This window comes from Triticum aestivum, chromosome 4A, assembly GCF_018294505.1.
Source record: "Triticum aestivum cultivar Chinese Spring chromosome 4A, IWGSC CS RefSeq v2.1, whole genome shotgun sequence".
NCBI lineage: Eukaryota > Viridiplantae > Streptophyta > Magnoliopsida > Poales > Poaceae > Triticum > Triticum aestivum.
In genome coordinates this window covers 520,652,290-520,668,226 of record NC_057803.1, presented here as the reverse complement: position 1 = coordinate 520,668,226, position 15,937 = coordinate 520,652,290, and the positions used below count along the sequence as shown (strand labels likewise).

The following is a 15,937-nucleotide window of genomic DNA, read 5'->3' as shown; positions in this document are numbered from 1 at the left end:
AATGCGAGCATTTTGTTTTTAATATATTCCATTCATAACGTTGATCACCAAACCAGCTATGCTACCAACGGAACCTCTGGCTTGCATTGCATGAACCGTACATACCGGAAGAGGAGGCACCCTATAGGACTATGTATGCGACTTTTTTTATTCATTATTGTAAGCAGGAATGCAATGATCACCCGCGTCAATGCGATATATATACACCATTACCGCAACTATTAAAATGATCAAAGAACCATCCAGTTTACATTGACATAACCTGTAAACACGCACAATAGTGCCCCACTGCATCTCAACGCGGGGGCTCTCTACCATATAAGGATGATACCAATCATACTCGTCACCGCATGAACTAGCTACACAAGGGACCTCCGAAATGCATTGAGGGGACACTGCATTCCCACAAAAAGAATGCAACATATTAAAATGGACGCTTCCCAGTTCCATTATTTATTTCTTATACGACATCTCACAACATTAATCATCGCCAACTCTATTACACGAGGGGGGGGCACCCAACCCCCCTCATTGATATAGGGATGTCAATGCATTTTGGAGGACGATCCCGATAATGGGCACTGCAGCAAACATGACCACCCCCTTTTTGGTGTTCACATTTTGACAAAATTTGAACATCGCATCGTCTAAATTACGCAACGGGGGCACAAGATCTAGGGATTGATCATCGGTACACAAGGAACCTCCAAAATGCATTGTGGGAACAGTGCATTCCCACAAATAGAGTGCAACATATTCCCACAAATAGACTTGGTGTTCACATTGTGGGAACAACTCCTTTAATTTTTTCATATATGACATCTCACAACGTTGATCATCGCCAAGTCTATTACACGGGGGGGGGGTGGTAGGGGCATGCAACCCCTATCATTGATATAGTGATGTCATTGACAATGTAGTTAAATTAAGAAGGGGTGGAACCCCCAGATTTCACTTTCGGAACCATGCATATGAGCAACAAAAAGAGGGCATCCCGTCCCCACTCCCGCAAACAAGCTCACACAAAGGCACCTCTAGAATGCAATGTCAGAACCGCGCATGCTACAACGCCCAGCCCGCTATCTAAATACACCCCTTTTTTGTTATCATTCACATTACTCGCATCAAAGAGGAACCTCTAGACTGCATATTAGGAACCGTGCATGAACCAATACGAGACACCTATAAGAAGATGCGCGCGGTCAACGTCGCATACGAAAAAAATGGAAGGTGTGTTTCCTAGGGTGCCTCTCATTACGAGCAAGCACGGGGGCCGACAATGCACTTTTCTCACTATTACCTGGGGCACGCTTGTTGACGCGATGACCACCGTGATCAATGACACATATATAAGGATGATACCGATCATATTCGTCACCGCATGAACTAGCTGCACAAGGAACCCCCAAACTGCATTGTCGGAAGAATGCATTCCCACAAAAAGTATGCAATATATCAAAATGGACGCCTCCCATTTTCATTATTTTTTTATATATGACATCTCACAATGTTGATTATCAGATCAACTCCATTACATGAGGAGGGGGGCACCCAACCCCTCTCTTGATATAGGGATGACATTGACCAGCTAGTTAAATTAAGAAGTGGTGGAACCCCCTAGATTTCACTTTCGGAACCGTGCATATCAGCAATAAACAAGGGGGCACCACCCTCGCCACCCAAACTTGACGCGAGCATTTTTTTATAAGTGCCATTGATCGTGTTGATCACCGAAGCAGATATACTAGCAAAAGAAACATCCCGCACGCATTATATGAACCGTGCATACCGGAAGTGGAGGTATCCTATAGGACTATGTACTCGACTTTTTTAAAGATCTATACGTACCATCACGCCGCACAATCGAAGTGCTCAAAGAGATAACCATTCTAAATCATGAAAACCATGCATTCCCGCATAGGGGTGCCCCACTGCATTTCAATGCGAGTCTCCCCCATACCAAAATGTCATTTGTTCACGTTGGTCATCGCGCCAAACAAAGATCAGGCAAAGAACCTCCAAAATGCAACGTCGGAACCGCGCGCACTGCTACGACCAGCACCCCATCTAAATACACTCTGTTTTTTCGTTATGATTCACATTAGTCACAACAAGAAGAACCTCCAGACTGCATATTAGGAACCGTGCATAAACCAAGAGGGGACATCTATAAGAACATGCAAGCGGTCAACGTCGCATATGACAAAAATCGAAGGTGTGTTTTCGTAGGGTGCCTCTCATTATGAGCATGCACGGTCCCGACCATGCACTTTGGCAGTCCCCCTGGGTAAGCTTGTTGACGCGATGACCAACGTGATCAATGTCATCTATATAAGGAGCAATGCGATGATCACCGCGTCAACCACATCACGAAAAGCACCCACCCCCACCCAGTCAACGCGATATATATACACCATTACCGGAACAATTAAAATGCTCAAAGAACCATTTGTTTTACATTGCCCAAACATGTATACACACACATGAGTGCCCATCTGGATCTCAACGCGTGTCTTCCTACCCGTATAAGGATGATGGCGTTCATGTTGGTCACCGCATTAAGTAGCTACGGAAAGGAACCTCCCAAATGCATTGCTAAAACATTGCATTCCCACGACAGTAAGCAATATATCCAAATGGACGCCCACCACTTCATTATTTATTTTTATACACGACATCTCACAACATTGATCATCGCATCAACTCTATTACACGAGGGGGGTTCTCCCAATCCCTCTTTTCAAACAGGGACGACATTTAAGGAGGGGAACAGACAAATTTCACTTTAGGAACTGTTCATACAAAGAACAATCGGGGGGGGCACCCCCCCGCCCACTCAAAAATGAATGCGAGCATTTTGTTTTTAATATATTCCATTCATAACGTTGATCACCAAACCAGCTATGCTACCAACGGAACCTCTGGCTTGCATTGCATGAACCGTACATACCGGAAGAGGAGGCACCCTATAGGACTATGTATGCGACTTTTTTTATTCATTATTGTAAGCAGGAATGCAATGATCACCCGCGTCAACCACATCATGAACCCCCCCCCCAATCAATCCGATATATATACACCATTCCCGCAACTATTAAAATGATCAAAGAACCATCCAGTTTACATTGACATAACATGTAAACACGCACAATAGTGCCCCACTGCATCTCAACGCGGGGGCTCTCTACCATATAAGGATGATACCAATCATACTCGTCACCGCATGAACTAGCTACACAAGGGACCTCCGAAATGCATTGAGGGGACACTGCATTCCCACAAAAAGAATGCAACATATTAAAATGGACGCTTCCCAGTTCCATTATTTATTTCTTATACGACATCTCACAACATTAATCATCGCCAACTCTATTACACGAGGGGGGGGGCACCCAACCCCCCTCATTGATATAGGGATGTCAATGCATTTTGGAGGACGATCCCGATCATATTGGTCAACGCATGAACTAGCTAAACAAGAAACCCCCAAAATGCATTGTTGGAACCATGCACACCGCAAACGGTAGGCACTGCAACAAACATGGACGTCGCCTTTTTTTATCCCTTTTTATATATGTCATTTGTCAATGTTGTTGATTGCATGAAACTGGATTACACAAGGGGGGAGCCCCTATCCAATATAAGTCTATGCAAGTGAACATTTTTATGATGTATACGTACCATCACCACAACACTTGAATTGCTCTGAGAAACATCCATGTTTACATTGTTGAAACAGTGCGACCCTGCATAGGAGTGCCCCCTGCATTTCAAAGCGAGTCTCCCCCGTATCAAGATGACATTGATCAAGTTGGTCATCGCGTCAGCAAGCTTAAGCTGGGAACCTCCAAAATGCAATGCCGGAACCGTGTATAATACAACGAACTAGCACCCCCCTAAAAATTAAACTTTTTTTATATGAATGAAATCGACCACGTTGATCATCGCGTCAAACTACATTTACGCAAGGAGGGGCACCCGTCAGATACGAAGGCGCCCCTTTTTGATATATAGATGGAAGTGGCCATGCAGTTACTTTACAAAAGGGGCGGGGAGGGCGGTGGATCACGAGACTGCACTATCAGAATCTTGCGTATAAGCAAGAGATCTTACCACTTTACGAAGGTGACACTTTTGTTTCACATATGCACCAACAATATTGAGAAAAGGTCACCCCACAAAATCAACATCCTGCAAGGAACCTCCAAAATGCATTCTCGGAACTGTGCATACCCCCCGCGATAATGGGCACTGCAGCAAACATGACCACCCCCTTTTTGGTGTTCACATTTTGACAAAATTTGATCATCGCATCATTTCAATTACGCAAGGGGGGCACCAGATCCATGTTGGACGATAGACATTTTGATAGAAAGACGACATCCTTAGGTCAGACTGCCCTCCCAATCCCAGATTTAGTCTGTAGAAGGCATGCAATGCTCGTAACGCTCCAAATCGCTATCTACCAAGCAACCCATTCAAAGAAAAAGCAATGTGACGGTGGCGACGCCACTTATTTGCTCAGACCAATCCTATGGATCCACCTAGCGCGAGGAGTGCATCTAGGAGGCGGTGCAACCGAGACCATGCATGAAGGAATCTGAGGCACCCACATTCGTCCACACGTGGACGCATCGGTACGACCCTACAGGACCGACACTTTGGCCGAGGTGAGGGGAGGTGTGCACCCGAGCACCTTCATTAATAAGCAACGACATCCGCATGCGTTCATGTGCCGGAGGAGCCATTCTCCCGGCCTTGTAAAAATGGCACTGCCCGGGACGATTGGGGAGTACATTTTCCTTGTAAAAATGCGTAACCCAACATGAAGAGGGGCATGCTGGTCTTCACGTGCGAGCTCAGGCCGATTCAGAAGTGGTATATACACATGCGTCACCTTAGTCTTGGCCCGGAACCACGTCGTCTCACTGTAGTCACCGGCACGAGACTCGTAGGAAACAAGAGGGGACAATGTGTTCGGAAGGCAATAACAACGCCAGTCGAGGCAGCAGCGAGGCCCGTGAAGCCCCGCTGTGCCATCCGAAAACACCGCGTCACCCCCGCAGCCAACGGCTGTTCTACCTCACCGAGCATCCGCCCAGCCGGTCAGCCTCCAGCTAAACCCCACAGTTGCCATCAAAAAGCCCCCGAGACCCCCCCCCCCTCCAACCCCCGGGGTCGCCAACCCCCGCGTGGGCAAGGCACCACAGTCCGCTCCGGCGGTAGCATCCGGGGGAGAAGGATGGTGTTTGACTAATTAGGGTCCGCCCATCGTCCGTGCCGGTCGATTTTTTTGCATGCAAAATGGAAAATAAATGATGGACTAGGCCAGGGTTTTATATGATAAAGCCTCGCTTTTTCATGTGGAGGTGAGTACGCACATTAGAAACTTGATGAGTTTTTTTTATGACTTGATTTTGAATGTTTTTTTTTCACGAACTGACTCTGATCGTTTCGGGGCAACAACTTGTTATCCACAATAGGTGAGATTGTTGAACTCGCCGAGGAAGGTAGGCAGCTTTGCGGCTCCGCCCTCCGCACCACAACGGCGATACTGCCGAGGCGCGCGCCACGTCAGAGCAGCCGCCCAACAGGATGAATATCTGCCGAAGCGAATCGGGGCAGCAGAGCACCCTGTCGACAGAGTAGGTCGCGGCCATCGTCGAGTGCGTTGAAGTTCAGAGTGTGAGAGAGCGTGCTAGAGGGAAGCGTTTTGAGATATGATAGAGTGAGATTGATAGTTCCAGGAGATGCACGACTCGTGGGGGAGAAAGAGGGGCGTGGGCCTCTGTAGGTCCTGGCCTGCGGTGGGAGAAAATGGGTTGTTGTGCATTTTTACCACGGGGTTGCAGTTAAATAACATCCCACGAGCTGGGAAACAAAAGTCAATGCTCGGACCGAGAGAACGCCCACGCCATGCTACTGGCTAACCGAATCCCGGGCGCAGAAGATGTGCTGACATTTTTCTCGGCCGTCTCCCTTTTGGATGTTTGTTGCGCGAAGCACGAGGGCCGGCCCGTGATCGTCATCACGCAGCCAGGCGTGCTATATACAAGCTGGGAGGCTCACCCACAAAGCCAATCAGTCCATTTTCGTGTCCCATACCAAGAACACGGAGGCTGAAGAGCAACAGAACATCGACGGGCTGCGTTGGTTAGCGGGGTGGCGCACGCACAAAAGCTAAGGTATATCACTCAAAAATCGTATTCGTTTCGTGAAAACAAGTTGACGTATTTGCACACTGCATTGCGGAGTAGGTCGACCACCACCTTTTGTTTTCCGTTGTCGTCCGCTGCAAGGAAGACCACCCTGAAGCCCATATGAGTTCTTGATTACGAGCTTCTGAATCCGTTCTAATCACGGTCAACTTTTTCTTCCACGGCGTACGTTATGGGTTGTTTTCATGCCAGCTCGTCCATCCCAAAATCACCTTTGGGGCTGTTCCACCTCGCAGGCATCATGAACCGCAGCGGCGAACCTGCACCAAATTAGGCTCGATCATCTCCTGTAAACTAGGCTCGATCCTCTCATGCAAATTAGGCTTTTCTTTTTGTCTAGTGTATTAGTGTTTTTTTTTTGCTTCAAGTTGTGTTCTAGCCTACCTACAGAAATTCGGCCCAGCCAGCCCATGTAAACGAGCTCAGTCAGCATCCACCATCACGCACAATTAGCCACAAGCAGGCGCACGGGGATTAAAACAAGAGACACGCACACGAGGAGCGAGCCACCAAACCTAGCCGCCGCACGCCGACGACCACAGACGCCGCATCCCTGCCGCACGCGGACGACCACGGACGCCGCGTCCCTGCCGCACGCCGTCAACCACGGGCGCGCCGATGGTCTGAGCGAGGCGAGCTGTCGGGGAGCTCATCCCAGGCCCTCTGCAGCTCGCCGCTCCCGCCGTCGTCCATCGCTCGCCTGAGCCTCGAATCAGCTAGGGAGGACTCCGGCTGATCCGTTTGCGGGGCTGCCGTCCAGCAGCCGAAACCGGGATAACCGGCCACCCACTGAGGCTGTTTTTTCATTCTCTGCTTCTGACTCTGTTTTTTTCTTCACTGCCTGACACTGTGTTTTCTTCTTTGTCTCTGCATTCAACGCGTTAATTGCAATTGCTATCTTATCTAGTTCTAGGAAGCAGCTAGATTAGGTACATGTATGATGCAAGCTAGCAAAAAAAATGTAAATAAAATACTTTGTGTGGAAATCTGGCCTTTTTTTGGACGAACGGATTTTGCAGATGACAACTATAGGAGCTCTAAATATGATTTTTTTAGATCTTTTTTTTGCCAACAAGATAGTAAGAAATCTAGCAAGTAGTAATCTGAAGAAAAAAAACAGTCGCTTCCTCACGCAAAACGATTATGATTTAATCTTTTTTTTCTTAGCAAGAGCATTTTACTTCTCTAGGCATGAACTTCTGAGCACCACCTTCATTTCTCTATCTAGAGAATGGCAACTGTGTATTTGTATAATTTAGCGGTCGGGAAATCCGAAAATTAACTTTTCTCTTGCCATTTTCGTTTGTCACAGGATGGACGGCTACGGGGTCCCTGCTTCGGGACCTAGCACGCTCCGACAGATTGATGACGTTCCATCTGAATCAGAAGACGAAGAGGGGATTGGTTTTCCTGCAGGAGGCGCGGTCGCCGAGTCTGATTCGGACGAGGAAGATCAGATCCAGGTCAATGGAAAAGCACCCTCAATCGGGTCAAGGTGCAGCGTGAAGAAGTTGCACGACCTGATTTCCTCATTTGATGAGGAGAAACGACAGTATGTAGCCGAGATGGAGTTTGGGGGGCTGCTAGAGCTACCAAAGATAACAAGGACGGATAGGCATTTCTTGATGTCTATCCTAAGCCACATCGATGAGGAGGCAAGTTCAATTACAATTGATCACAAACGCGACATGCAATTTTTCGATGAAGATGTCAAACTGGTCATCGGCATACCATGTGGAACTGCTCCTGTTCGCCCTCCAGACCACGCTGTTCCGGAGGCAGTGGTGACACAGATAAGAGAGATGTTTGGAATTGGTCCAGGAGAGCACAGCATACTGCCAATCGTTGAAGCTGTGAAGCAGACATACGGGCGTCCTATGACGACACACGAGAAGAACAGGTTCAAAGTGGGGCTGGTCATATGCGCATGCACATACCTCCTCGCTCCAACAATGAAGAACGACTACTTCTGTACTGATTATTGGGGCGCGCTGGCAACGGCAGAGCTCATACATATGCACAACTGGTGCCGATATACAAGGGAAGAGCTGTTAGTTGCGGCGAAGAGGGTGAAGGCAGACCTTCTAGGAGGGCGTCTGAAGTCTAATCTATCAGGTTGCCTCCCATTTGTACAGGTAAGACTTCACAAAAATCCAAGGGCAACGCCAGCATTTTTTTGTGTGTTCTTTCTAACACGGATGCCGTTTTTTGACCTTACCTTTGACCGAACTCGCTTTCCACAGGTGTTCTATATTGACAATCTTGACGTTGGAGAGCAGAACATCGACCACACCGCGCGCCCAAGAGTGAAGGCGTACAGCTACGCAGCTATCAGATCAATAATTGAAAAGGACATCAAGTCGCGCAAGGGAGATTACCCAGTCATCTATGGCAGACTCCTGGTAAGGGTTATCCCCCTCCACCTCTCCCCCCACACAAATTTTGCGTCATCTCCTTCATATATGCAGCGTTTTCCTATGACAATCACCCACTAAAATCTTCCCGATACAAACAGCCAAGACCAGCAGCAGATGTCTGTTATCACAGAAACCCTATAACAAGGCAACGGGCAGCAAGCACATCAGCCGGTCGTGACTCTCGAAGCTCTGTTCCATCAAATCGTGGTTCGTTAGACATTAAGGAGGTATATACATTGTAACATGAAAGGAACTTGCACTGCATACGCAAATTGAGGATCGACAAAAACCAAAAAATTGGCATATAACTCATTACCTCCTTTTTGTTTTATTGAGCAGGCTTCTTACCTCGTCTTAGACAAAATATCAAAGTTCACAGCCCGTTGTGAGGAGGTTCTAATTTCCACTGCAAGGAAGAAAGAAGAGGAGAACCACCGTCATTTCAGTGCACTAAATACCTTGGAAAACTCTGCCCAACAAAAAATAAAGAAGGAGGCCAAAAGAATGAGGGATGAATTCTTTTCGTTCTTCAAAAACTTCGAGAGGCAACATGCTGCGATAAGGATGCGAAGGGGTGCATCAGGTAACAAATGCAATTATTTGCGTTTTTTTATACGACGTCCACAGAAAAAAAAATCGTTGCCCCTGTGGTGACCTAAGTTTTGGCACATGATGCCCATTTTTCAGGTGTCGATGTTGATTCTGGTAATTGCCGCAACGCATCCCCAATACCAGATCTCGCTGTGTCAACGCCTTGCAATGCCAAACCAACACCTCCAGCGAGCGGCGGGTGTCAGGGCAACACAAACTCATCACCGGACGTTGTCGAGGTGACTCCTAGGCGGTTCAAAAGGATAGCAAAGAAACCGAAGAAGGTAACATTTGAGTGCGGGCCATCAGGCGTCATGGACATCACAGACATCGAAGATAATGTGAATGATTGTTTATCACACCCTACAGCAATACGTTCAACTTCTGCCCTGGAAGATGGCAACCCGGAAGACAGCTCGCCTGTCGTCAACATCGCACTAGACAGCTTGATAAGAGAAGCAGAGAGGTACAGCAGGTCAGGCAAGCAGATTGTTGACGGTTCCACTGCAACCAGGGATTCCATCCTGGAACTTGCAAGTAGAGGTCAATCATCTGGCGCAAAAGATGTCGAGGATGGTGCAGCAACATACTCTGTTTGTTGTGCTCAAGACCCCAACTTCGACAACAGGCGTCAATGGAACTACCCGTCTGGACACCCACTTATCGAGGAGACGCCGTCATTTGACCTGGGCGTCTTCACACCTCCTTGCAATAAAGCAAAAGAACCTACCTCGTTGAGCATTGGTTCCATAAAGGGCATCACGCGGAAAGACCTGTTCGGCGCTGGTGAATTCTCCACTAAAACTCCTGGTAAACAGCATTCCCTCTTCGCAGCATAACACACAACTCTATTTTCGGGGTCTTCGTATTATTAATAACAGAGTTTTTTTGTCTCTATAAAACAGGGTCTGCAGACCAGGTGACACCATCAACCCCCTTTCACATAGGGAGCGCAACTATACATCCCACACAAGAACACCGTGTGGTGGCACACGTGTCACCGGTTAGTTGCACTAGGTCTGTAGCCACTGGCCTTTTGGACTTCAGAGAGGAAGTAGAGGCAGACTGTGTAAACCTGAACAAACCGGTTGAGGAAATATCACTACCCGCACCACCACCCAAAAGGAGAGTTGCCCCTGGGCCTGCCGGCCGATCGCCGTTTGTCATGCAATATCGTTTGTCCGAGAGGGCTTCAGGAGATGCAACACATTTGTATCTAACATTCTCCCAGATGGACGGAGCAGTGCTAAGCAAGTAAGTGTTGGCTAAAACACGGTTATTCACTGACTACTACACTTTTTTCCAAGTGAATCATTTAACGCAAGTTTGGATGTCAAATGATGTGTTGCAGCAACTGGGTTGTTAGTCCATTTCCAAGCTACATAGAGCTGACGGGCATCGTACTCAAAAGACAGTTGAGCGTGGGAGGTTTCATAGAGATAGACTTGATGAATGTTTTTATGCGGAGGTTCCAGCAGCTAGAGAATGCTTGGGCCAGAAAATATGGCGACTCATCATGGAGGCATTACTTGGAACCAGACTTCATGGTAAGGAAAATCCTGAAACTATCAACAAAACCATCATCGTGTCGGGATGAGGGTGTTTAACATCTCTTTTTTGTCTGCCCGCCATTGTTTGTACAGAGCCACGTATTGCGAGGCGGAGGATTCATCCATAATGACTATGTAAGGAACATTTTTGTTGGGCATCACATCTCGCATGATGTCAACAGATGCCCTATGGTAACACTCGCTCGCATTTCTTATCGTGTTCTTTTCCTAAAACTAATGGTTGTTTCGTAGACATTTTCCAGTGACACAACACATCTATGTTTTTTTCAGATGGTCTTGCCAGTGCATCATGCGCACGCTTGGTCAACATATATATTCGACTTCCCGAGGAGGAGGACAACCATTTTAGATCCTATGATCAACAACGGGGACAGACCAGCAGATGAATTGCGCAACGAACACATAAAAATAGCAGATGAGCTACGCGGGGCACTAATGGAATGCATAGCTGAATACTTCGATGGTTGGACACCCAAGACCAAAGGATGGCAGAACTGGTTCCCAAAACTCACAACTGGACCTTGGGTCTGCAGCAGGTATCAGATACGCCATGCAAACTTCTTTCATTCTGTTTTCATAGTTCATGAGCTGTTGCTGAATAAGTTATGTTAAAAAACACCTAAAGGGCTTCTAGCGGGGTCATGGCGCTACACTATGCTAGGCAGTGGATGGGGACGAAGCTACAGAGGACTTTATCGCCGGTATGTACAATCAAAACACTCATGCTGGGAGTAAGGTGGCGGTGGTGAGGGGGGGTGGGGTGGGGGGCGTGGGTGGACTGGAGTCTTTTTTGTCACGGGCAACTTAGCTGACATGCTGTCATTATTATTATCACAGATGGGGGATGAGATCGACCAATCTAGGATGATTCTTTTTTATGAAGTATTGGGATTAGCCGGCAATATCGGGCAGCTCCCAACAAAATTCAAGATTTGCCAGAATGTTTGCTGAGAGGCGCACACGGAAGCTTCGCAGGATTGTCGCTTCCAGCATCATCAGAACATCTACGAAGACTTGTGAGGCGTGTCGCAATGATTAGAACTTAACAAAAATAATTCCCAGATATTAGTAGTTTTCCTTCTAAAACTTTATCGCAAGGTTATGTAATAAGAATCTGATGATTTCCCCTTCTACATGCTTAGAATCCGGTTTCTTAGATCTAACCTGTATTTTCAAATTTGCTAAGCCCCGGGGGCACTCTGAAAAATGATTAATTTTCTGAAGGAGCCCGCCCATGCATTCAGGGATGATTGCATGAATTAAAAGTTGATACTCAGGGTTTTTTGTGCTAGTATCAAGGTCAACAAAACCATGGGAAAAACTTACACATGAGACAACAGAATGAAACTACAAAATGGAAAAACAATGGATAGTCATTTCTCGGAGATCTTTAACCGAAATCATTCCCGTTGAAGAAGTAGACGTACTGTGCGCCACATCTCAACCAACTTTTATCCGTTGAACGAGCACTTGAAATGGTCATCATCAATGGTGGTGAAAAGGTTGCCCATAGCGACGTGAGCTCCGATAACAGTCCTGTTTTGAAGAGATTGTAAGGCACCCAACCAGACGTAGTAAGCTGCTAGTATGCACTGCAAAAGTATTTTCTTTACCTGAGTTGGTCCGCATCTGCACCTGTCTCAGATTGAATCAAAGAGAACGAAGCCCCATTTTCCAGCTCGCTGAATATTATTGACACGGTGGGGCCGAGCAAGTCAGGGGGGGAGTGATAATGGGCGTGCTAGAATTTTGTTATCTTGGAAGACAGGCACGTACACTATTCCTGGACGGTAGAAAACTTGAAGAACATCACCAAAAAGCTTCTCCGCGCCGTTGGGAGCCTGAGACTGCTCGTTTGAGGCTACCACCAGATTCGCCCGACGAATATCCATTTCTCTCTCCCTCAACTGTAGAAATAAAGCATCGACGTCAACGTAAAAAAAGGTGGCATGTTTTGGTGTTCAGGACGCGCATTACAAAAATGATGGAGCCTGCCTGCTTCTGAAGATCGAGGGAGACGTATATGCAATGGAGGAAGTGGTTAGTAATCTCGTTGTAGTTAGTCACAAGCCTGCAGAAACAAAAGCCCTACATGGTTAACAAAATGGAACAATCATTTTCTAAACTGACGAAAAGAGGGGAGTGAATCCATTTTTTTGTCCGACACAAACCTGATTGAGTAGGCTCGTATATGCATGACAGAATCCCGCGTCCTTATAGAGCCGTTAACCACAACGTAGTCTCCATTCCTGCGAGCGTTATACGGGAAAGGTTCATTTTTTCCAGGTGTTATACAGAACATAAGCGACCATTGCAAAAATTACAAGACAATATCCCAGGAGCTAACCTAACTTCACGTAACGCCCGCATGTACTCCCCGTCTATTGTCCTGAGAATGCAACAGTCGTCAAAGTTGTCATCGTCTGCGGAAGGCATGAAAATTATTTCTAACCATGCATTACGCGAGAAAAATACCATATCTTGGCTTCGATAGACCCAGTGCCATCGCCTAGAACGAAGCTGATCTCTTCCGACGATTCCGTACGGTTCCACACCCTACCAAGCAGTCGTGCCTGCAGACAAATGGAATGGGTGGAGGGGTTTTTACTGAAGAAAATGTATGGGGAAAACAGCCAAAAACAGCAAAACAAACATGTGTGCACCCTCGTGCATACCGTGTTGACAGGCATCCCATGTATCGATAGTGCCCCCCCATGCCTGGCTGAAGGAGTTAGCATGGAAACTTGCTTCAAAGTAAGAGGCACCAAGTTGTTGGGCCGATCAACGTACTGGAAAACAAACACCGGTTTACCTTACAGCAGCGAAAACTTCTGCTCACAACCAAGAGCCAAAGAACACATTCACTAACCTCCCGACCGATGTAGTGGACCAGTGCAATGCTCTCGCGTTGGGCATCCTCGACTGCAGCAACAACGGCTCCTGCAAACGCGTCGTCACCCCCAGCTGTGCTCACGGCCAAGCCCCGGTTTCCGTTCGTCCCTTCGCCATCTCCCAAATATTCCATCTCACCGGTGGCTAGATACAAAGTTGTACAGAGCACGCGCGCGGAGCAAACAACGAGCAGGGCGCGTGATATATACAGAACAAATGGATGGACGGTGGCTTCAGATAATTACGAGCTGTTTGCGTGTGGCTGTTTGCGTGTTTACCCCTCTGCCCTGTTGCGCATGCATGGCAGCCTTTCTTTACTGTGCAGATTGCAGTTAACACGGCGCGGTAGAGTAAATGCTGCTTGTCCTATGCCCTTTTTAACACGGCGTGTTTTACTCCTCTGTTGCGCATGCATGGCAGCCTCTGTTCACTAAAAACGGCAAAGCCTTACCACCTTTTACAAAACCCGGTACAGTAAATGCTGCATCTTACAAACGGTGCCAGCCGCTTCACAGCTTGCCAGACGAAAAAAGCAGTTTTTAAAACAGTGCACAGGACACCGCGCCGTGGAACTTTTGACAAATATCCGAAATTAGCCGTTGTCACATGCTTGCCGAAATCAGCTACTGCCACACCCTGCTAGCTCATAAAGGGGCGAAGTCACTTGCCCCGAATACACCTGCAAAAGCCAGGTAGTAGGCTTCCATTTTCGGCCACTGACAAGCAAAAGGTACGTCGAAGCTTTCCTCTATTGCAGTGGCGAAATTCAACAAATCATAAAATCATAACCTTATCCACTCAAAAGTTCGGATCTCAAAGCAAACGAATGGTTCTGATAGGCACCATCCGAGCTAGTGTGGGTAGCAAATCCATTCTCTCTCTCTCTATATATATATATATATGTGTGTGTGTGTGTGTGTGTGTGTGTGTGTGTGTGTGTGTGTGTGTGTGTGTGTGTCTATATAATGATACTATTTATCATCTAGGATTATGTGTGTGTGTCATAATTAAATTACGTTTGAAATTCAAATAGTTACATTCGTATTGATTCACTACGTAAAATTTGGCATAAGAAAAAATAAAAATATAGATCATAAGACAAAAAGAATTACAATTTATGTGCATTTTACACTATATTTTTATGTTCATAATTTTAAATAATATATAATATTTTTACGACGATTAAATATTTTTATGGTCTCTTTTTACGTCAGAAATAAGATAAAATTTACGAAACGTAAAATTACGATGCATTAATGATAAAATAAAAAAGGTAGTGTGTTTCGCCTATTTTTTCATCCGTTCATTACCGAACATATTTTATTTCTATATTCGAGGTATAGGAATAAAATTATGGGTGCATTTTATACGGTGCATTATGGGTATGTCTGCTAGAAAAAAAAGGCTATTTCACAACTTCGTAGGTGGCCCGCCTGGTGTGGACCAGCAAAGCCAGTCCATTTATTTTTCTGCCCACGCTGCTGGAAAAAAACTATTTTCCGCTCAGGGCAACAATTAGTTAGAATTTCGCACAGGACAATCAATAACGGGCTGGCCCATTTTTCTTTGTTTCTATGATTTACTTCCATTTTTATTCTCCTTCCCCTATCTCATTTTCCTCTCCAAATTTATTTTATTATAGAATTTTTTCATAAATTCAAAATTCTCAAAAAAAATACATAATTTCAAAAAATATCAAATTTAGCAAATTTTCAGAATTGCAAATTTTTGTTGCTATTTTGAAAAATATTCGGAGCTTGAAAAAAGTTTCCCATTTTTTCAAAAAGAATTATTATTTTTCAAAATTGTTCGAAATTTCTAAAAATAAAATGGCATTTTGAAAAATAATCCAAATTTGTAAAATATTCTTTCTTAGTTAAATTTTCACAATTCAAAAAAATGTTCGTGTATAAAAGATACACATTTTTGAAAAATGTTATGAATTTTCAACACATATTCCCATTCTAAAAAAATGTTGAAAAATTCAAATAGTGTTCATGTTTTAATAAAAAAATTGGTATTTTCAAAAAATGTTTGTGAATTTTAAAAGATGTTCTTGTTTCAAATTTTGTTAGCGTTTTGCTGAAAGTGTTTGTAATTTTAAAAAAATCGTTTAGGATTTAAAAAATAGTTCATGTTCCCTACAATATTCAGAAACTTCATACCTTAAAATCTCCTTAAGGAAAAGTAGATTGAATAATTCATGGGCCTTCTCTAGCATACAATGACGTAACAAAACTCTTAAATG

The 15,937-nt window shown here is 45.5% G+C and overlaps 2 protein-coding genes across 4 annotated transcripts; one reads left to right on the top strand and one right to left on the bottom strand.

Moving 5' to 3' along the window:
• Window positions 1-6,085: 6,085 nt before the first annotated feature.
• LOC123086682 (uncharacterized) lies at window positions 6,086-12,020 on the top strand. Of its 3 annotated transcripts, none has more exons than XM_044508461.1 (12): window positions 6,086-6,185; window positions 7,531-8,353; window positions 8,462-8,620; window positions 8,734-8,862; window positions 8,975-9,218; window positions 9,323-10,036; window positions 10,132-10,480; window positions 10,578-10,773; window positions 10,870-10,968; window positions 11,068-11,333; window positions 11,423-11,498; window positions 11,635-12,020. In XM_044508461.1, the coding sequence occupies exons 2-12, from the start codon at window positions 7,532-7,534 to the stop codon at window positions 11,746-11,748; spliced, it is 3,168 nt and encodes a 1,055-aa protein (XP_044364396.1). In that variant the 5' UTR covers window positions 6,086-6,185; window position 7,531; the 3' UTR covers window positions 11,749-12,020. The 3 variants fall into 3 exon arrangements, with proteins under 3 accessions (XP_044364396.1, XP_044364395.1, XP_044364394.1); XM_044508460.1 differs by lacking the exon at window positions 6,086-6,185 and adding an exon at window positions 6,674-7,012; XM_044508459.1 differs by lacking the exon at window positions 6,086-6,185 and having other exon boundaries at window positions 6,674-8,353.
• Window positions 12,021-12,091: 71 nt separating this feature from the next.
• Window positions 12,092-13,876, bottom strand: LOC123086684 (replication protein A 32 kDa subunit B). Its single transcript, XM_044508462.1, has 9 exons — window positions 13,667-13,876; window positions 13,473-13,586; window positions 13,273-13,370; window positions 13,145-13,186; window positions 12,969-13,046; window positions 12,793-12,868; window positions 12,574-12,704; window positions 12,411-12,479; window positions 12,092-12,333 (listed from the first exon to the last, which is right to left on the bottom strand). Exons 1-9 carry the CDS (start codon window positions 13,820-13,822, stop codon window positions 12,249-12,251), a joined length of 849 nt encoding a protein of 282 aa, XP_044364397.1. The 5' UTR covers window positions 13,823-13,876; the 3' UTR covers window positions 12,092-12,248.
• Window positions 13,877-15,937: the final 2,061 nt, after the last annotated feature.